This window comes from Ammospiza nelsoni, chromosome 6 (genome assembly GCF_027579445.1).
Source record: "Ammospiza nelsoni isolate bAmmNel1 chromosome 6, bAmmNel1.pri, whole genome shotgun sequence".
NCBI classification, from domain to species: Eukaryota; Metazoa; Chordata; class Aves; order Passeriformes; family Passerellidae; genus Ammospiza; species Ammospiza nelsoni.
In genome coordinates this window covers 26852480-26874445 of record NC_080638.1, presented here as the reverse complement: position 1 = coordinate 26874445, position 21966 = coordinate 26852480, and the positions used below count along the sequence as shown (strand labels likewise).

Genomic DNA, 21966 nt, shown 5'->3' with positions numbered 1-21966 from the left:
CACTTTTTAACAAAATGGTGATTTGAAGGATTTACTTCTGAGGATCTTGAGAACACCAGTAGTAGTTTTGGTATTGTCTTCTGTTGCTCAAAGGTCACAGCGTACACATATGAGGTTTCAGTTTTTTGTTATAGGCCAAAGTTCCTAAGAGCTTTATGGACATCTTTTTTTTTTTTTTTTTTTTTTTTTTTTTTTTTTTTTTTTTTATCAGAGCACATTTTTTTCCTGGGTTCTGAGAGTCTGTATTGCTTAGGATCTCTTGATGGTCATTTATTGTATGCTCAGTTTCTAAACACATTCAAGTTATGCCCTAATCTGTAAATCAAACTTACCAACGGTGGTGGTGCATTTCTGTCAAAATTGAGCAGAATCTGGACTCTTTCAGAAGCAAGATTTAAATAACCCAGTTTAAAATGAAAGCAAAGGTTTTGAGGGGAACAAATCTTATTTACCTTTGCTAAGATTCCAGCTGCATGCAGGTGTCCACTGTCAGTCTTATCTTTGGTCACGTAATGCTGTCACTGTAATGAACATCAATACAAAGCTAGAATGTGATTATATTGTCATTCTGCAGGTAGGATATAAATAGAGTTTTAACAGATTCTGTATCACTTGCAAGGCTCCTGCTGCTCACTGGTGGTGGTGATGCCTTAAAATGTTTATTAAAATGACTTGAAGTGTTGTTTAAGCAGAGTGTCTCGCAGAGTCAGCTAACTTGGCTGCTGTTTTCAATTCACTATATCAATCAGGACTTTAAGTCTCTACATTTTAATTTCTTTTGCGTCAGAATCAACTTTGTTGGCTTGTTTCTGCACTTCAGTTGCATAAATTGCCTCCTGAGCTGTCAAAAGTAGGTAATAGACTGCTTTGTAAAGAGCCTGTACTCTGTGGACTCTGGAAGGTTTTTTCCAGACCAGACATTTTTCAAGTCCAAACTTATGAAAAGTAGTTTTAGCTTTTTAAAGCTTCTGAAGTTTAAGCATTACAGCTTAGGCACTGCCTAGTATTTTTAATAGCTGATAGTAAAGGTTCAGCCATGGGACCTTGTCAGCTGCTAAATGCTGACAAGCTCTGTCAAACATCTGGACTGTAAATTAATTTGGCAGTATTTTGAGATTCTAACCAAGCACACAGATGTGCGTCCAGGATGTCACTGATTTTTTTTTTTTTTTTTTAACTTGAAAAGCTGAAAATGTGTGCTTTAACCTTGCAGATTAATTCCCTCTCTGCCTTAGGGAAGCAACAGGAAAGAGTATTGATAGCAGTGATGCTGGCCTCCTGTAACCATGAACATTCACTTCAGTAGTTCTAATGTTTGATACAGACATTTTGTTTTAACTCAGCTGTAATATTTCCATTGTAAAATTATAAAATTGATCAATGACTTGGTATTTTTATGATCTGAAACCTGTGAACAGCCCTCAGAAGAAACATGGATTCTTCTAGTTTTTCCTAAAAATGTCTATGGATAAGTTTGCTTTCTGTATTTTCATCCTATGTCATAATGTGCAAGTCTGGTACCTTGTTTTTATCAGGCAGGGCCATATAACCTTCTATATAAAATGATGAGAAGTCCTCCTGAGGCTAGTTAAATTATTGGTCCTTGTACTAAGTGTCTCCTCTTGCAGTTAGAATCTCTTAACTTCTTGTGTAAAAGGGCAGTAGAGCATGTCAGCAATTTGGATCCTTGAGACTGCAAAGAGAAGCTTCTCAAGCTTCAGGACTGACCTTTGATGAACACAATCCCTGGTTTAGGTGCTAAAAATTAAAACACTGTGTTTTCTTTCATATGCTTCCTGTCTTTTTCTTCTGTGACTAGCAGAATTATACAGCAATCAAAATCCTATTGTTTTCCTCTACCTCAGAAATGATTGTGGCAAACAATGAGTATATTTTATTATTTCAGCCTTCTCTCCCTTTTATTAGAACATATTCTGTCTTTGTCACTTTCATGTCACAACCTTTTAAAGGTGAACTGTTTGGATAACTCTTTGGGGACAGTCAGTTCTATCTCTTCTTTCCCTTAAGATGAGACTGCTGTGAGGTTGGCAGTTGTTGGAATTTGAATTTCTAATGACAGTCAGAAGAAAAGGATTTCTGCATTAATGACTATTCATTATACTTTTGAAATACTCATAAGCTTTCATTGGCTATTTCCAAGCTTAAAGGGTAGAAGTTGTGGTTGGTCAACCCACCATAATGACTCATAGCGGTTGGCAATTTGAAATTTGTTTGCAGAAAAACTACTGTGTTTCAGTGTTTAAGTAATAATAAAATAAAGAGTTTAATTGTGAGTATTCAGGTAGGGATCAGGTCTCTTGTGAGGCAAGGGAGGCTGCTGCTTTGTGGAAACCAGGGGTAATACAGTCTTCATGTCCAATATTTGATCCTGTAGAAAAGCTTCTGGAATGGCTCATTGTTCTTAACTGTCTCATTTTAGCTTGTTTGGGGCAGAAAATGATCTAGTGATATGAAAAGTATCTATTACTCAAAGCCTGCATAATCTGTGGCATCTAAAAAATATGACAACAAATTTCACACCAAACTGCAAGATTACTGTAGCTGGCCATGGATTTAGTGGCAGTAAGAATAGTGTGGGTCTGAAAAATCCACACCTACAAGTATTTCTTCACAGTTTTCCTGAAACTCTGTTCCTGTAGTAACAGGAGATATGTAAAACCCAAACTCTGAATTTAGGTTCAGTTAATGCATGCTTCCATCCCACCCTCAAACTTTCAGTTTCTCATAGCTGTTTTCTTAGTAATGTGTTGGAAGTGCAGCATCCAATATGAAATGCATTTATTTTTTTAGCTCAAGTGAGATTGGTGGTTCTAGATGAGATCTTAATTGCTTTTGGTTCACAATATACTCTGTGATGCTACATAGTACATAGTGCAGCACAACATCAGTCTGCTGAAATGAGTCTCAGGAGAGAAATTACAGAATTGGGGAGCTTGCAAATTAGGTGTGATGTACAATGTCAGAGAAATGGTGGAGAAGCGGACTAGAATTGGCCTTCAACAGCTTCTTCTAGTCCAGGAATAAGAGAAACTGACACAGAGATAAATTTAACACAAGGGGTCAGAACTGCAGTAGCTGTCTGGACTGCAGGTCAGAGCTGAGGCATGTCATCAGGGCTCTGAGGATTTTAACAGCATCTGCCTTCTCTCTGCTGGACTTTTAGTGTATGAGCTTGCCTTTGTGAGTGCTAAAACATGCTCGTATAAAAACATCTATCATATACTGTGCGTAAGGGTTTTCTGTAGATTTTGCAAGAGAAGTAGTGAGAAGGATATAGACTCTTTTTGCAGTGTGTGTTTGTAGATGACAACTCAGCTTTGCAAGCTCTGATGTTTTCCTTGAAAGGGCATGCTCAAAAGATAGAGCAAAAACACTCAGAAGAGAGTTTTTAAAAGGGCACATACTAGATGAATATGTTGCTGACAGCACCACTGTATTCTTAATAATCCATTTCACAAGAAGAAAAACTTAGAGTGCACAGTCTTGAATTTATTTTACATCTATCATGTTTTGCAGTCCTGGCCCTGTCTCTGATTGAGATTTTTTTTAAGCTCTTCATCTCTCAGGTAAATTAAATAGTATTGAAACAGCTGTGTGTTGCCTCTCAGAGTATTGCTTTCATGTGAAAGACAGCAGTGTTCCATAGGACAGAAATTAGGTATACTCCTCTGGGGCAAAATACTTGTAAGTCTAAATGCCAGCCAGTTGAGTGCAGCACCCATATTCTCATGTGGTTTTCAGTGTTGGTCTCTGCTATTTTTGCTGAAAAGTTGTGTCCTGACATAAGGTAGACAAATGAGAATGTAATATCTGTGAGGTATAAGGGACAAAAAGATGTACTTCAGACATTGCTAATTCAGAGTATTAAATGCATTTGAATTTCAGTTGTTGAAAACTGCGTCTATCAGATCCCTTTCATTCACTTAGTGCAGTAATTTTACCAAAAGAAAGTGGGCAAGACTTGGTGACATTTAATGCTTGTGAACTCAGTGCTGCTCTTTGCTCACAGTTTTATCATCTGGTTATTTATATATTTTTAAAATATTTTTCTACTGAAATCTCTGTACAAAGAGTGGAGAGGTTTGTTTGTAGAACCTATGCTGCCGTCTCATCTTTCTCCTCTCCCTTTTATCATTATTTTCTTTTCCTACAATACTTGAAAAAAAATATCATGCACTTAGCCATGCCAGCCAGTATTTCTGTATTCGAAGATGGCTATTATTTTGGCTACTGATACATGCTAGAATTTCTGTATATACCTAGACTACATTAAATGAAAGTGAAGTTTTGCACTTGTTCTAAAACTGCTTTGGTTAAACCTTTAGCCACTTGGCTCTGTTCTGTATTATGATACTGATTAGTAACATGTTCACATACTGCTGTAATTTCTCACAGAACAGCTGCTTTGGTGCATTGGCTTTTATATTTTCTGTGACTACACCTTAGGTACTGCATATAGGGCAAATCTTATGGTAGGGTCAGAAATAATTTCTTCTCAGGAGTGGTTCTGTAATAGTACTGTGATACTAAATTACAAGTGTGGGTACAGCTACATTTTTAGTAGTGAAGCACAAAATATTTCCATCCTGAAACTGCAGCATAGGGGAATTTGTGATTCTTTTGTGCTGGTCTTTGTGTTCAGCATCACAGCAGGTAGCTGGGAAGTGTCCTTGTGTTGGCAAGGGGGTGGGGTGGCAGCAGAGCTCCTCCTGTCCCTACTCCAGTGCCTTGACCCAATGTAGTGCTACAGCTGTGAAGGCTCCACTCCAGGCGGCTGAGGCAGGTGGAAGGGGAGGCTGTGATCTTCTTCCCTGCTGAGATGTGTAAAATGGATTTTTTCAAAAGCTTGTAAACAAATAAATCCACAGTGGTTTAGATTTTTTAGAGTGGGAAAATCAGGGTTCACAAGTGTTATGTAGTTGTCACGTGTTTTGCATCCAGCTTGCTCATAATCTTTAAAAGTTAATGAGTGGTGGTTGGCCTCTGATTGTATCTTGATGTAAAGTCACTCTTGTGTTGACAGCCCTTGATAATTAATTGTTAGCGGACAAAATGTCTCAGTGTGAATCATTCACACCTTCATTTTATAATTCCACCTGCCACCCAAAACCTTTTAGTTCTCTCTCGTCTCAATACGAAACAACTGGAGACCAAATTGCAGAAGTTTAAATATCTCCTCTGGAAACATATTGGGAATTATTTTTTTCCTCACACAAGTGTGCTTCTGTTATGGAACTTCATAGAGAGTCTGCCTTGGTGAAACTGCTGTGAGTATCTCTGAGCCTATAGAAAACACAGGACCAATTGAAGTTGTGAAGAGAACATATACAAACATTTCTTAATAAAATCAGTGTTCTGTGGGAGGTAATGATGAACCACTTTTGCAGGGTTTTCTTTTCTGTTTCCATTGACCTATATAATGTGTAATGAGGTAATTCCTTTGTAGCCAGGGTTATTCTTGGTTTTGTTCCTTTTCTACAAGGGAAGTTACTGAGCTGGTGTTTTTTGTATTGGATCACATGTGGCAATTGTAATGTGTTGTGTGAAACACTTTGTTTAATTATCCTCAGATTAAAATAATTTTTCTTTGAAGTAATGGAAAAGCTTTGACTTTCCATCTTGGATAAAATTGTAAGGAGTTAAATTTTATCTTCTGATGTGCTAGAGTAGCTTTTGTGCCAGATAAAATTGATATCTGTACTACATCTCCAAACAAAAAAACCCAAACAAAGCCCCCTTATTTTCTGTGTTTTACCTCTGGTGTTACTAGTTCCCAATAGAGTTTATTTCAACACCTGTGATTTAAAAAAAAATTAAAATATATCTAAATAAAAATGTATCTAAAAAAATCACAAAGGTGCTTAATGATGTAGGCAGTCAGATAATTCTAACTGTAAAAATTTGTGCAATGTGGGGAAAAAAGTATAAAGGCAGAAGGGCGAGCATAGAAGAAGCATGGACATCAAAGTGTTCTGTCCAAGAGTGAATGAAAACTGCATAAACAAATGGGACCTGGACAATCCTCACTCCCGTTCAGTAGGAGCCAGGAAAGAACATGAAGTCAGCTGGGAGTTGCTTAGCTGTCTTCACGGCGTGATCCGTAAGGCTGAGTCCACAAAGCTCGGAGCCTTGTTTTTAGCAGGAGAATTAGCTTATTAGCTTAAATCTGCAGCTGTTGTGTGCAGAAGCACAGGATGTGTGAGTTTACTTGCCAAGCTTTAGAATTCTGGTGGGGTTTTTGCTTGAACTGGGAAATCAAGGTCTTAGGGAACACCAGGCAGATAGGCAAGAAGAGGCATGAAAAGCACTCAAGCTGGAGCAGTGCTGAATGTTACTGATCAGAGAGCTTCAGGTCAACTGGGCAGGACCAGTGTGAAAGGTGTTAGGAGCCCTTTTGCCCTAAGCATCTGCAGTGCTTTAAAGTGGCTTTGTCTCCACCCACACAAACTCCTAGCTGGAGCCAGCTGTTTACAGCTCTGACATCAGCAGTGCATACACCACTAAGGATCCTTTGTCCTGTGTGCCTCTGCCAGCTTAAGGCTGAGGTTGGTCTCTGAGAGGTGTTTTCCTTTTCAGTTTTGTTATGCTTCATTAGAGCTCAAATCTATATGTAATGCTCCTGTATAGAAGGAGGTAGATGCCACCAAGGAACAAAAGAGCTATGGTCACTTCTGTAGAACAATATCAATGCTATATTAGAATCTCTAAAGCAATGCCCAGATGCTTTGGAGGGATGTGGGGTATAAGTGAGTATGAAAAGGGGTTTGAAAGGCTCTTGATGGTAGGACTAAAGAAAAACTTAGTCATAACCTAATGATTAAATGAATGGACAATGTTCATAATAAGATTGAGTATCTGGCACTGAATGCTGTTTAAATTGGTAATATGTGGCTTGTCTAGTGCCTCATGGGTAATATATGGAGAGCAAGGTCTGAAATCAAGGTTTTTCATGCTCCTGAGAGTGACTTCACTGCTGAACTTTGCTTTCCCAGATCTGTTTACCAGTTACCAGAGTCACACAGTGTTACTCATCCATCTTGTTAGCACTGCCACCTGCAACAGGGCTTTATGAACAAGTAAGCTGAATTTTAGTGCTGAACTACTGTTCTTTGTTTGCTACTGTGCTTTGTTTGCTTTCCTGAGGCTCCTCTCCCTATTGCATCTCCTCTGTAGATAAACTGAGGATGTGTTTTAGAGCAATCCAGCCTGCAGTTTAGCTAAAATGACCTCTTACAGTTCCAGGGAGGCTTCTTTTGTATTGGTGCTGGAATTATTCTATAGATGTCCCTACTTCAGCTCTGATTAGATTTCACAGACTAATTTAATGCCAGATATAAGAGGTACTGAAGACGTGTCTGGTCAACTACTCTCTCCTGAGTCCTTGTGGAGTGTGAGATTGTCTCTACTGAATATTTATGAAGACTCATCTTTTTTATTTCTGAATATTTATCCAGGAGTGGGGGCTTGCACTCTTGCCTTGAAGAATATACCGTGTTCTCATTCTTCTAACTCTGGAAGCTGTTCATCATACCAAGACTCTGTTCTGTTCAGAGTTATGTTCTTGCTAACATCTTGGAGAGGCAGTAGAATATACTCTTCAAAGACACTTAGCAGGTATTGATTGACAGGTTATCTTGCCATCTCATTCTTTAACTTCAAAATAGTAAATATTTTTCTGTCTTCAATTGTCTGCTTCTGTGTGTTTTTTTATGTTACTCATGGCTGCCTCTTTTTATTTTCCTTCTTTTCATGTGAAGTCTCATGACTTTGGGGAAAAGCTTGTTTAGCCCACTGCGTACTGAGTCAGCAAATGAATTAATGGAACAATTTAGGGGGCCTGTATGCTTGTAGTACTGATTCCTCCCTTGCCCCCCCTTCAGTGGACTAACTAAATTGATTTCCACCTGGAGAGATCTCAGGGGTACCATTTATACTTTGAGTAGATTGATGAAATTTAGACACAGTTTGTTAGTCTGTGATTTGGTGGTTTTGTTTGCTTTTTTTGTTTTTCTTTTACGTTTTCATGCTAAGCAAGCATTGCCATGCAAGTGGCTGGCACTATCACCTTGTTCCTTTTCCTTGTGCAGACCATGTAAAGCCAGTGGATTTGGTGCTTGACCACAAGCAGGGTACAGAAATGTTCATGTCTCCAGTGGGGTGGCTGTGATTTGAGCAGCACAGTGAGGTTTGGGGACTCATTCTCAAAACCTCTTTCTGTCCTTAGGACAACTTATGTCCATATATATCCGTCATTTCTGCTGTTCAGCCTTTCAGTTTAAAATTTTAGGCAATTAAAAAAATACCCCCAACAAAATCCAAACCAATTCTAGCTGCCTAATCCCCATCGGGCATTACAGAGTTTTCCCATGCTTAATAAGTGTTAGTAAGTTGCAACAAGTGTTATTAATTAATAACTTTGCAGTATGTTCTTCTCTTTTCCTGACAAAGGATTGGCTTTGATCATTTACATGGATCAGGTTTCTCTGAAGCCTTTGAAAAGAAACACCAGCTAGTGCAGCTTCTGTCCCAGAAAGATGTTGGCATGCTCTCCTTATTCAAGTACTGTGCTTGTAAAGGAGCCCAGGCTTTCTCCTGAGTTACTGATCTCAGCCAAAGACTTTACCTGCTGTTGACGTGGAAGGACAGACATGTCTTCTAGCTACCTGCAGAAAGGAGTGGTCCTTGGGGCTTCCCAGACAACTGCGCAAAAACCAGTTCTATTCCCAGGGAAAGAGTGTAAGACCGTCTCAGCCAAAGCTCTGGTGAAGAAGTGCTGAAAGTAGAGGAGAGAGGAGGAATGATCCAGAACTCTTTTTCAAAGATCCTTGTGCAGCATAATGACCCATGGCCTGTTAAAAGCTGTTCACTATGTTTAAGTGAAAACTGGGAAGAGACATGAATAGGAAGTTGAACATCCTTTCTTTAGCTATTTGTCAACACAGTTCTCCAGTGCTCCCAGTGAAATTGTCCCAGTTTCAGTCAAGGTTGTGGATATTCAGTTCCCATTCGGTCAATGCAGGGAAGTGGTCAGCTGCCATCTGCTAACAGAAGTACCAGCCTTCCCTGCAGTGAACACAGATGTGGCTGGAAGATCCCACTTAACAGACAGACACTGCACGTGCGAACTTCCAGGTAAAACTGGTGAGAATGCCCCGGGAGTGTAGCTTTCTGTGAGTCATGCCCATCACCAAGCTGATTGCATCCATGTGTCTCAGTGCTCTGCAGCCTTTGAAATGAGTATCTCTAATAGAGGAGGATGTGGTTTTTAAGGCAGTTCTAAAACTATCTAGGTAAAAATAAGTGAACTGTGCTGGATGATAAGTGTTTGAAAATTCCAGTGGTGCATGTAGAGCGGTAATGTTCACTGCTTGTTTTTGTCTTATTAAATGCATACTAGCACTTGAATTGCGTTGTTTTAACACCTCCAAATAGCACGTGCTCTGAAAAAGGAGAGTTGACATCACAGTAAGTGTTAGCAAGGGACTCTCAACTTGCACAGCATTATCACTCTTACTGTGTATGAACACATGAGTATACAGACAGGAGAGACTGCTGAGTCATTGAGTGTGCTTCTCCATAGCAGCAGCAACTGTGTTAAACTCAGAAATAGTCACAGAAGATGGGTGATAATATGCTTCTTATCAATGTAGTATGAATTCATAACCTGCAATAAAAAAATCAGATATTGCAACTAAAATGTGCCATGAAGCAGAGCTGGAAGGTTTCAGAATATCACTAGAGTGTTAGGCCAGTGTATTTGCATAGCATTTATTAACCAGAATTTGTAGATTGTTCTAGGAATTAGACTGTATATCTCATTATAGAGAATGGCAAAAACAGTGCAAGAACACTTCCTGACATTGTGACTGGACTGTGAGGCAGTGGCACAGTGTGGAGTTTCCTTCCTCTCCAAATTCTTGTAAGTGATTTAAGGTCAAACATGAGCAGGTCACAGTGCTTCGGCTGCTGTCCGTGCAATTGCAGTAAGAACAGCAGCACAGGGAGGGTCCGTTCCCTGACATGTTGGAGCTGTTTCCCTTCTGCAGAGTTACTCTGTGTGTGTGTCCAGACCCCCACCCTCCCACCCCAGGAGAGGAAAACAGGGAGGACAGAACATGAAATAGAATTTTAACTCACAACAGGTTTGCTCTAAAAAACAAGAGATGAGGTTGGGAAAGGTGTTTGGCAGTCTGGTTCTTTCTGAGCCCCACGTCTGACAGTCTAGACTGGGGTCCTCCCACAATTTCTGAGCTCTTACAGCTGCCTGGTGTCTCTCTCTGCAACTGTTTCGCTAAGCTTTCCTATGTGATTTGCTCATATCTTTTGCTGCTCTTGTACTGTGTATCCATCCCAAAATCAGGCTTACCTTGCCATCTCCTTGCTTGAGCAATCAGTGTATAATCTCTGTCGAGGAGAGAATGAAAGTATGGAGTGGGAGGCTTGTGATGACAGCAAATCAAGTGCTCTCAAACACTGGAGTAAATACCGAGCAGTTTTTGCTTGGGCTCTGCATAGGTGCTACCAGGGTCAAAATACTGCTCATTTGTAAATCTGTCCTGAAACACACACAGATGCCTTCTGAGCACCCAAATCATATGGAGATGAAATGGAAACAAATCTGCTTCCTAGTTTCTCAAATATGAAGTTAGCAGATGTGTGTATATTTCTTCCTCATGCTGCAAAATCCCTTGTGACAGTACTTGGGACAGAGTTACAGATATTTGCTGCCTTTTGAAATTGGTCTTTGTTTTCTCCTTCCTTTTGAACTTCTTCTTCTGTATTGGTATTTTTTGCCTCCTGGATGAAAAAGTGACCAAAAAGAACATTTTTTTCTTCATCTTTTCCTTGGAAGTCTGACAGATAGGGACTCCTAAGCCAGCACACCATTGCTAAATTATGGTACACTATTGCTTCTGTTTCTCTGCTCTCTCTCTTTGCTGCTGGAAGGATAGGGAAGTTAGGAGAAAACAAAGCTTCAGGATGCCTTTGGAGGTGGGAAACCTAAGGAAGGAAGACCATGACTGAAGCAATAAGAGAAAGGACACATTGTAAAGGGGAAGGAAAGAGTGCCTAACAGAGGTGAGACTGCGCCAGCAGACGGGATCTGTCCCAGCAGTCACAGAAGCAGGATGTAAACACTGGAAGCAGTCGTGAAAGAAAGGTTAAAATGTATTTGGAGCTTATCACTGGAGGCACAGGCAAGCTTGCTGTGGTCACACAACAGAGTCTAACCTTGGCATTTTTTAAAACATTCACTTTGCAAATGAGTGTCCATTTAATACATAGAAAAAATCGTGTGTGTTCTATAGATTTCTTCCAAGACAAGAGAGCTAGCATTTAAATATTTAGCTCTGTTCCCTTTGGTGGGATGGAGGCATTTGCCACGACTTCCTTGAAGCTGTGACCTGTTTCCATGAGGGGTGTGACCTGCTTGGTGCCCCTGTGTGCACTGGGCTTTCTCAGCAGGGCAGGTGCCCTCTGCTGGGTTGGCCCCCCAGCTTGAGTTCTCAGGTGAGGCTGACACAAATGGTTCCATGCCTTGCTTACAGAGATACTCTTCTCAGGCTGGGGAATTTAAATGAAACCAATGGTAAAGACTAGGCATTTCAGAAAACTAAGTAACAGGTGAAAGACAATGTATAAAAGATATATATATATATAGGGAGAGAGAGAGAGGGAGAGTGAGAGGTTTTTTATATGTGCAGGTATATATGTAAGAAGAGAGGAAAAGGGGTAATTTTCATGTACACCTGGAGGAAGGAGAGACTGAAAGACTGCCTTGAAAGAACCGGGGGTGTGGAGGAGGGGCAAGCATAATGTACTTTTTTCCCTGATGGAAATCAGAGTTCAGAATTTTGCTGTAACTTTTCTGAGCAAGAGCAGCAGTTGATTGATTGTGTTTTAATTAGGTGCTGTAGCATACACATGCTGTGGATGCATGTCTCTGAAAATTATGCCTTAAATTAACTCAGTAGTAAAAAGACTTCCTTTTTAGTGCAGTTAACAAACCAAACAAAACCCCAAACAGAAAAATGCCCTTGATCTATACTGATCTGTGGACAATTTAACTCCTAATTTAGTAAGTTTCTTAAATTGTAAACTCATTTTCTGATGTGGTATATGAGCACCTTTTAATTGTTGGGTCACTTCAATGGTGATTCAGGAAAGCAGACTTGCTAATTGGGTGTTTCAGACAGCAGTTAAATCCAGTTAAAGTTTGGGTACTTTGAGCATATGTTGGTTTTAAGACATGAATTTGACTGCTTTGAGCATGGGTTTTACAAACCTCTGTGTCTTTAGAGAGCACCCATTATTCCTCAGAGAAACAACCAAGGCAGCAAGACACTTGCTTTAGTTGAATAAAGTGTTAAAACCAAAACACTTTAGTTGAATAAGGTGTTAAATTGTCTACTGAAATTCTGGGAAACCATTTTTACTCTTTGCAACACTGGAAAAATAGTGAAATTACTTATCTTCGTTTTGGAGGGATTTATAGTTTTAATAATGCAGCATTCCCCAATAATAGTGCCATGCTATTTTGTTCCCTCTAAAGATGATTTGGAGATGTAGGTCTAAATTATTAAAAATAAATCTGATCGTGCTAAATTGAACATCAGTAGTTTTCACAAAAACTGTGATCTAGTCCATTAAAGCAGATATGGAGAAATTTTTTTACTATTTATTCTTTCCATATCCAGAACTCTTCATTGAAGATGAAGAAGTTAAAACTTGTCAAGCTGTGGGATTCCCATCTGAATTTTAAGAAGCAGGCTAAAAAATTGCTAACATTCTGCAGAAGAGATTTTAAATGTAGATAATTATGCCAAGATTGCCCATGAAAATTATGCTGAGGAGCAGAAGCTCTGAGTTCTTGGCACAGCCAAAGCTCTCAGGCTGTTGGCTCCTGTGTTCCTTGCCTTGCTTATGGCAATGAGTGGCTGATGAAATGGGGGTGATCTCACAGGACACAGGCTGAGTTTCAGATTTGAACAAGTTTATCCAGCCAGCCTTAAAGCTGCCAGCCTGTGGTTTGTCAGACGGTTAGTCTTGGTAACATTTTGTTTGTAATGAATCAGCTTCAAATATAGACATTCATCAATCATCCTTCATGTGAGTATTTAATGTATATTGCTTGTAAGCAGAGGAGCCAAAACTAATGATAATGGAGAAGGAATAGCTTTCACTGACTCATCAGATGTATGAACCTGATGTTTTGTTTAATCCTGGGATGCTTATCAGTAGTACTGGGAAGAGTCTTCCAGAATTAAACTATTTTAATAGTTGGAAGACAGTAAAGGAATTGTTTTCTAATTTCTGCTTTTATAGTATGCAGTTTAAATGGAGAAGTAGAATCCCTCCCCCTCCTCTTGATCCTGACCTCTGGCAGAAAGGTCAGTAGATGTTTGTGGTCTCTGTCATTTGTATCTAAATTCAGCTGGTATGCTCTGTTGACTTGTACATTTGTAATGGATCACAAGTTCATAAACGACAACAGCAACATAACATGCATAGAGGCCTGAATGCAAAGGGATTTGCAATGTCAGCTTTATTAACATGTAAGCTTCTCTCTCATATTTGTGATAGCTGATATTGCATATCTCTCCAATATTTTGGTTATCATTGACAAGAAATTTTGCTTGTGACTTTTATCTGATTTGGTACTTTGAGTGTAAATTGTGAAACAATTTCTAGTGAGTGCTTCGGGGGAAGTAGTATTTCCAATAGATTTGCCCTTAGAAGCAAAGCCCCCTTTTTAATGGTTCCAGTTTTAGTAGTTGGTTAAAAACAAGCTTTTAGAATATACAATTCTCTTTTAGAAAAGTTATTATTCACCCAAATGTAACTTCTGGAGGTAGAGTGAAGACTTTGAAATGGAGGATTAAAGATTATTTGTAGAGACCTTGCTCATTGTATTCTAACTTTCTGAGATGTAGAGCTCTTTCAAGGATAGAAAATAAATGACTTTTCAGAGGTTGGATGAGAACTAATTCCATGTATTGCTCTGGGTAGTAAACATTGATTTCCTCTTCGATTGAAGAAGCTTAGAATGTGTGAAATCCTCTTTAAGATGAAGAGGTCCCAGTGCATCAGCAGGGCCAGCTTTTCCCACAGTTACTGCAGTTTACTGCTATGCTTACATTGTTGTGAGTTGGGCAAGGACTTTCTTTTCTCAGTACATAATTTTGCAGAGATTAACATGGGAAGCAAAACAACTTCATTGTGCTACACTTTTGGAAGGCATTCTGCATGTACTTATGTTCTTAACTTTAAAATCAGATGTTTGTCACTATAAACTTCTCATGTAAAAAGGTTAATTGATGATCATTTATTGAGAGTAAATTACAGCAATACTGTATTGAGTTTCTAAGGTAGGCAGATAGATGTCCACCGAATATTTTTATTGCCATTCTGTTTTAGCGGATGTCTTTTCTTTTCCTGACACCATACTAAAAAATATGTGGCATATGTAGTAATCCTAATGAGCTAGATGCATTCCTGAGTTTATAAAAACCTAGTGGTAAGTTTTTGAATTCCATTCCATTTATTTGTTTATATAAATAAATTTACTTATTTCTTTTATAACCACTTTAACAGTGGCTGGTATCTCAAGTTCAGTGTTTGATCCTGCTGTAGGTGGTCACTGAATATGTACTTTAGCAAACTTTATAAAAAAGAAGTCTCAGTAAAGCACTGTCATTAGTTAATATACTTTATCTTCTGAAGAAGTGATGCCATTTTCTCAGTTTCTCTAAAGTCAGATAAAATCAAAAAAGGAGCTGTAGTAAGGATGGATGCATATATAATGTGAGTTTAACATTTCTGTGCTTCTTCAAGCACTGTTGTTGGCTTAAAGGAACAGCTGTATGGAAGAATACATTTTAAAGAAGAAAATTCTTTAAAAATGGCACCTTTGGTTTTGCATTCTTTTTTCCCCCCCCTTTTCCTTCTGAATTTCAATTAGGTTGGTAAAAGACCAAGAAGATAAAGGTGTAGTTTGCCTAAAATTTATTTAAAATACTCTCAGAAATTAGACCTTAGGATGTTCATGAAATGTGACAATGTAATAGCAGGATAATTTTTTTCCCCTGCTTCTCAGCAGAGACTCCACAGAATGATTGTCTGAACATAGTGCTGTGAGTGGCAGGCTGAAGTTTCCTGCTAGCACTGGAAGCCCATGGATCCATGTTATACATCTGTTGTATGTCTGAGTGGGCAAGACTTTTTGTGGCATGGAATTAGATTGCTCAGGAACTGGAGAGCTGAGTGGTGTGTACATGTAGACACTGCCCTTTGTAAATGCTCATCACTCCCTTTCCTTCTGTGGTCAGGGAGGCACTTCACAAGGGTGTTTCAGAACTTGGTGTGAATCATCTTCTGGAGGTCTTGCTTGCGTAGGAAGATAAGGAAAATTGTGCCTTTCATTCAGGAATTCAGTCAGCTGCTTAAAACTAGGCTGGATAGACCTAAGCTAAGGTCCCTGCATCTTTGAAAAGTAAAAACTAATGAACAAATGAGAAATCACATTAGGGTTGCCTGCCTTGATCTGTTAGATCCATTTCAGGACATCAGGTAACCTTTCAACACAAGATACCAGAGTGCTGAGCCCCTGTTCCATTTTGTGTGTGCACTGGGGTTGTGTGTCAGGCTATGTTCCTGGCTTTAGAGGGGCCCAGCAGTTTGCATTTGAGAGCCACACGTGGGCACAAGTCCCAGATGGGAAACTTACAGCAGGTGAATGCTTAGTGTGGTAAGGAAGAGTATACTTACTATAGTAAAATAAATGTCTACTCACACATTCAACAGCCAGTCCCTGCTACCCTAACACCCGCTCTCCCCCCATTTCTGGAATCTTTATTTGACAAAGGAGTATAGTCATACACATCCATCCATCCATCACAGTTCTACTTCTCGTGAAGTAAGAGAGCAGTTCTGACCACTACTGTGGTGATGTTATGAGCTCATCTGAGCTGAAAACAAATACAATTAACCAAAACCAATTTTTTTTAAACACAGAAAATGTTTCTGAGCCTGTATTTTGAATATTTATTTCTAGAATACCTGCTATTTTAAAGCAAAAATTTCATAGTGAAAATGTCAATTTTTCTTAAACTGTTTTGCTCAGGAGTTGATTTTATTCCAAGAGGAAAGAAAAATTCAGATGTTTTTCTTCTTCATGGATTCATTTTTTCCTATCCATTCATTAACCACAGCAAAAATACTTGCTCTGCTTTGTTAGGTGTGTCCTTTTGGGCTGCATTTCATAGGCTGTGTTCAGATTAAATTTAGAAGGAGCTTCAGCATTTGTTGCAGCCCTGTAATTATAACGGCAGCAACCTCAAAGCTGATCCAACTAAATTAAAGCACAAATTGCTTCTGCTGCTCATGCTGTTTGGATCACCTGAGTATTTCTTCAGTTAGTGATACTACTGAAATTAGAGAATTTTTGGTTTTGAAGAAGGGAAGAAAAATAGCTCAGCTAAGCTTTGACATTAGAAACCAATAGGGCCAAATTCTCTTGGCCCCATTTCTAATGATTTCTCTCAGTTCCCACTATCTGGGGGCTTTTCATCCAGTCATGACCCCTATGGCAAAGTGCCTGAGCCCTGCTGGTGAGAAGATGTCAATAATTCAGATCACATTATGCTGGCAATTCAATCAAATAGAAAGTTACCTATGTTTCAGAAACATTTAAAATTCCTAGTTATGTAGGAAGTTAATTTGAAAGAGCAGCTGAATGCCTCCTGGAAAATTTGGAGTTTCTCTTTAGTACCCATTTTGCTGGCTTGCTCTTATCATATATTTTCTGAATTTCTCTAACCTTGTTCTTGATGACAAAAGGCATTTGCATGAAAACAGGATCTTTGTTTCTTAAGTGTTCATCTGTTCCTGCTGTTTATTTCCAACCTAAAGTCATAATCCTCTGTTTGTGGCATCACAATTGGTTGCAGTGGAAATTATTATGTCATCACAAATGGAGGATTATGACTTCAGGTGGGGGGATAAGCAGCAGGAACAGATGAACTCTTAAAAGCAAAAATGCTGTTTCATGTAAACGTCCTTGGTAATAAAGAAGAAAGGGAGGTGAAATACAGAAAACCAGAAAATTGGTATGGGCAGACTTGTGTCTGAACTGTAGGGCAGCAGATTTTCCTTCAGGCAGGAACAGCTAGTTTAAATTAAGAACATGTCCATGTTGAATTTAGGCTTTTAAATGTTTTCCTCTCAATTAAAAAAAAAAATTTATAAATACTGATGTTGTTACTCAAATACTGAGATGACTACACTGTTCAGGGAGAGATTTTTCATCTTTGTTAAGGATTCTTTTATTCCTTTGTGTATCTGTTTACTTCTGATCTTAGGGGAGCTTCCCTTTTTGTGCCTGCTGATAGGATTTTTCAAGCCCAAACCCCACCATTTGGAATGGAGCACCTGCCCTGTGTGAAGCAGGATGACCATGGTGGAAGCTCATCTAAACCACACTGCTGAGCCAATCAGTCAAATGCTTTTCACAGGCTGTTTCCATTTAAAACCTCAAGCAGCAAGCTGACATTACTCTTCAGCATCATAAGATGGAAAGCTCTGAAATACCCAGAAGCAATCTCAGCTTGTACCTTATTTGGCTTTGTCTGAGCATTTTCCCCCACCTCTTCCATCCTACAGCTGCTCTATTCTTTAGTAAAAGGAGGTTAAAAATTATTGATGCAAGCTAAAAGGTTTATAAGAACAGAAACTAAAATAGCAAATAGAAATGAGGATAGGGAAGGATTAGTAACAAAGCCTATTGTCTGTATTCTGTGGTGGAAGCCAATTTGACTTGCTTTCATTAAAATTCTCCTTGTTAACTTGGGTGATGTGTTGGTGATGGACTATTTGATGTCTCAGAAGTGGTGAGAAGTTAGCTGTCTAATGATGGACTAATTAGAAAGCCCATCCTAGCAGGATCCATGGAAATTGATTTGCACAGTGCCATTTTTGCTAATGACAGTCATGAATACGTTTGCAGTCGTTTACTTACTCTTCCTACCCCCAGCTAATGAAAGAAGCGATCATTAAGAGCTCAGCTATAGTCTATCTGAAGTTTTCTTTGCCTTGTAGGAATAGCCATACTTTAAGAACTTCAGCTTTAAGTAATACTCTTCCTAGAGAAACACATGCCTGATGTCTGTCTCCTCTAAAATGAGCATGTTTTTCTATTGTATATGGTTTTGAGTTACCCTCACTGAATAGAGAGTAAGTGTCCTTTCTGTGCTATTTACAGAAAATGACCATCACTGCATGGGACTAGAAGAAGCCATAAATACGTGGTCTGAATAAAATTAAAATTAATTAGACAGTTTTTCCTACAAGGGCATAACATGTCCATCCACAACTAGGTCAAGCATTTTTAATATTTTTCAGTCTAAGGCAAACAAAAACTATTACTCTTAGTAACTCTTCTTATGATTTTATTTACCCAGTTGCTTTCAGATCCCTTTAATCTGCCCAGATGGTATTTGCCCAGCCAGGTCCATATGGCCCAGTATTCACAAACTAGAAGTTTTTGCACAAAGGCCTCCTGAATGAAATATGACAATCAATGCAGCGTGCCTACCATAAGTACATCCTTCATTGCCCATAGGGCTCTAGCTTACTACCACCTTCCAAGCTTCTCAAGGCCTTCTCTGGTCAATAATAATCTGGCATTGCACTGCTCTTCTGTTTACTTTCTGTACTTTAACTTCTGTTTTACTTCTGATTAAGTTCCTGTAAATTCTTCCATAATTAAAGAAAAATACAGACATTTTCAAATATCTCTAAATTTACCTCCTTTAGGTGTATTCTGACAGATGAAACCAATAGCTGGGGATATTGTATTAAGTTTCAGGAGTTAGCTGTACCAAAGTTTTCATATGTTTTCAGTGAAATGGATGTCCTATAAAACCTGTCAGACAAAGGTGGAATCTAAGAAATAGAGGTGAAAAGTGTAAGTGGACAAGCAACTGGGAGTTGAAAGTAAGAGGGCAAGCAATGGTGAGATGTCCTTGCTGGCAGCAGTGAAGGAGTGTGAGGTTGTGCATGAAGACTGGAAGCAAGGGGAATGGATAGCCTGAAGCTGCTGATATCTGGGTGGGTTAGAAGAAGGGACAGCAGAGCAATCAGAGTGAGTTATCAGAGACCAAATAAGAGTGGAAAAGGAAGGAGGGAGGTTTGAATGACTGTATCTGAGCTTCTTAGGTTTCTTTGTCGTTAAAAGAGACAAAAAGAAAACAGGAATTCTTGGGGAGCCAGAGACAGCAAGAAAGTGGGGAAAACTTGGAAATCTTCATAAGGGATTCTACCAAGAGGACAGCTAATTTCCTCTGGAACAGGGAGATTATATGTAGACAGTATTACAAAACAACACCAAGTTGGTTTCAATATCTGATTTAAATATGAAGGAAAAAATCCACTTAATTTTAATGAAAATTAGTTACCTTGACATAAAGGAAAAAAAATTGTCCATCTTGCCGCAAAGGAATTTAGGTGAGCTCAGCACTTTAATTTATTTCTGAGACTGAGCCTGCCCAGTTTATCTTGGGCCTGCATACACTCCTTTACTCTGAAGAAATTTCTATACATTAGTTCCCTGAAGCAAAAACCTTATCTGATTTTAACAGCAAAAACAACTGTAAGTATATTCATCTAATGGCTTGGGGTTTCCTCTGACAGAAGAAATTTTCTAATTAAAAAACTTATTTCTAGCTCCTCCATTCAAGTTTTGTATCATCGTAAAATAAATACGCATACGCATATTATACCTGTATGTGTAAATATATGAGAAACATCTAGATCTGATAGGTGCAAGATTTTGATTTTCTTTGCTCTTTCAGTGTTACCTCCCAGCACTAGCTACTCATTAGTTTTGTGGGCTTTCATATTTATTCCTTTTTGTTCCTGTAGTGCATCCTACGAAAGATATAAGATGGAATAGCAAACCTTTATGTTCCTCCTGCACTATTATTGGAGGGGGCTCTCAGTAGTCCTGTGATGCATACCATTCAACATCTAAATATGCTAACACATGAAAGGAAATAACTAACACTTTCTTTAAATTAACCTTTTTTGGAGTTTTTGTATGCTAAACCTACTTAAAACTTAAAATTAACCTGGAAAAGCAATTGAACGGATGCATAACTCAGATAAAGATATTCCAAAATGGCAGTCAGGGATCACTATCCAGTAGAGCAGACTAGAGAAGATTTATATGTAGACCATATTAGGACTTTCAGAAGTAATATTCAGAAAAATAAATTATGAAAAATATGGGTATACAGTAATGTGATCTGCTAGCTTTACGTAACATACCATATTCATGACTGATCTTTTAAAAAAATATTGCTATATACTCAAAATTTGGTTTAGTTTAAAGTTCAGGTCATGTAGCTGTTTACTTACAAGTAAATAGTCTAGATTAATGACTTGTTGGCATGCTTAGAACAAAAAAATGTCAATATGGACAAGTGGTTTGTAGTGTCTTTTACTCCTGCACAATTCTGATAAACATATTAGTTAACTGTTCTATATTGTGTAAGCAGATATAAAACCATATTGAGCGACGGAATTTTGCTGAGACATGATTAACATTGATCATGTGGCTGAGTATCTGTGTGCAGTACTCAAGTCTGATGTGTTCTTTCTGTATGGAAAACATCCCTGTTCCTGAAGAGCTGCTGTATTTTAAAGGATTTGATAGCTGTTGATAATGGATGTGATGGGGAATGGGCAGCCACTGGACAGTGAGTTCACTATAATAATTTAAAATGCTCTGTGAATAAATCTCTTACTTGTCCAATTCAGGTCAGAGGTGTAATCTTTATAGGCACTGAACTACCTGGCCTCAATGAAGCAAAACAGTAAAGGAAAAGCCACATTAATAAAAAAGCAATGAGTGATGTTCGAAACCTAAGACACTTAGAAAAACAGCAGTGATCTACCTAGCTGGTATCTGGTGTCCTGCCATCTAAAAAGAAATCACCTACACAGTTCTGTTCTCACCTAAATGCAGCCTTTGTTCTGCTTTACACGTTCTCCCCCTTCGCATGTGCTTCTCATCTTTCTTCCCTTAAAATGCCCTTTCCATTTCATATTCCCAGTGGAATTGCCCTACCTCCTATGCAGGCTCTTTCCTTTCCCACACTGCCAAGAACTTTGTATTCTCTCTTCCCTTTCTTCCTCATTATATGGTATTAACTTGCCACTAAAATTTGGTTTTGTGAGCTATAGTATTCTTGCTTTTCCTCAACTGTATTTTAAAAGGGGGAGAATTTGGGTTTGTTTTGTGATGGTCAGTCTTTTAAGGTGGATGTGTACCATGGAACTTCTGTAGTTCTCCACTGGGGGTTTTCCTTAAGCAGAGCCAGTGACCTTGCAAAGCACAGAGATTAGATGATTGCTGTCACTTCCTGCTCAAGGTGGAGATTGTTTCAATAGACTGGCTGAAATATCCAAAGATACCTAGCTTCTGTGTCATGCTTTATTGGGAAATTTCTTTACAAGATGTTTGGATTTACTTTCTGAAATTAAAAAAAAAATATTGCTGTTGCCCTTGCCATCTTCAGCTCACTTGAGTTTACTGCAGTCAGGGAATACTGGTGAAAGCTGAGGCAATAAGTGAGCTCTGGGTAAACTTTAATGCTAGGAGCTCCTCTGGAGCTGCCATTGCTTGTATTAGGAACCGCTTCTGAGTTTTGCTCCTAGTTTTCTTTCCTGTAAGAAGGTGTTAAAATGTAGCCCTTCATAACCAGGGAAATGAAAGCCACTGTACAATTGGTGAAGGCAGCATTTCTATTCTGGAAAGTCTGTCCTGGATTTCATCATTTGTTTAAGACTGGTGAAGTCTTGAAGTATTTTCATAGTTTTGAAATGTAATTGAAGGAAGCAGTTACAGAAAGCCTTTTGTGTATTTTCAGTGGAGTGGTTAGGAAG

At 38.8% G+C, this 21966-nt stretch overlaps 1 protein-coding gene across 2 annotated transcripts in view; it reads left to right on the top strand.

Annotated features, from left to right (window-relative positions):
* LOC132074730 (transmembrane protein 263-like) overlaps nucleotides 1-21966 on the top strand; it is a 199642-nt gene that overhangs the window by 53209 nt on the left and 124467 nt on the right. Inside the window, exons 3-4 of one of the 2 annotated variants that reach the window (XM_059474715.1) lie at nucleotides 7476-7635; nucleotides 8470-9298. The exons of the other annotated variant lie outside the window; for it this stretch is intronic. Of the exons in view, the coding sequence (XP_059330698.1) occupies nucleotides 7476-7635; nucleotides 8470-8617 (308 nt within the window). The 3' untranslated portion in view covers nucleotides 8618-9298. Of the gene's footprint in view, nucleotides 1-7475; nucleotides 7636-8469; nucleotides 9299-21966 lie in introns of those variants that run through there. 2 annotated transcript variants of the gene reach the window in all.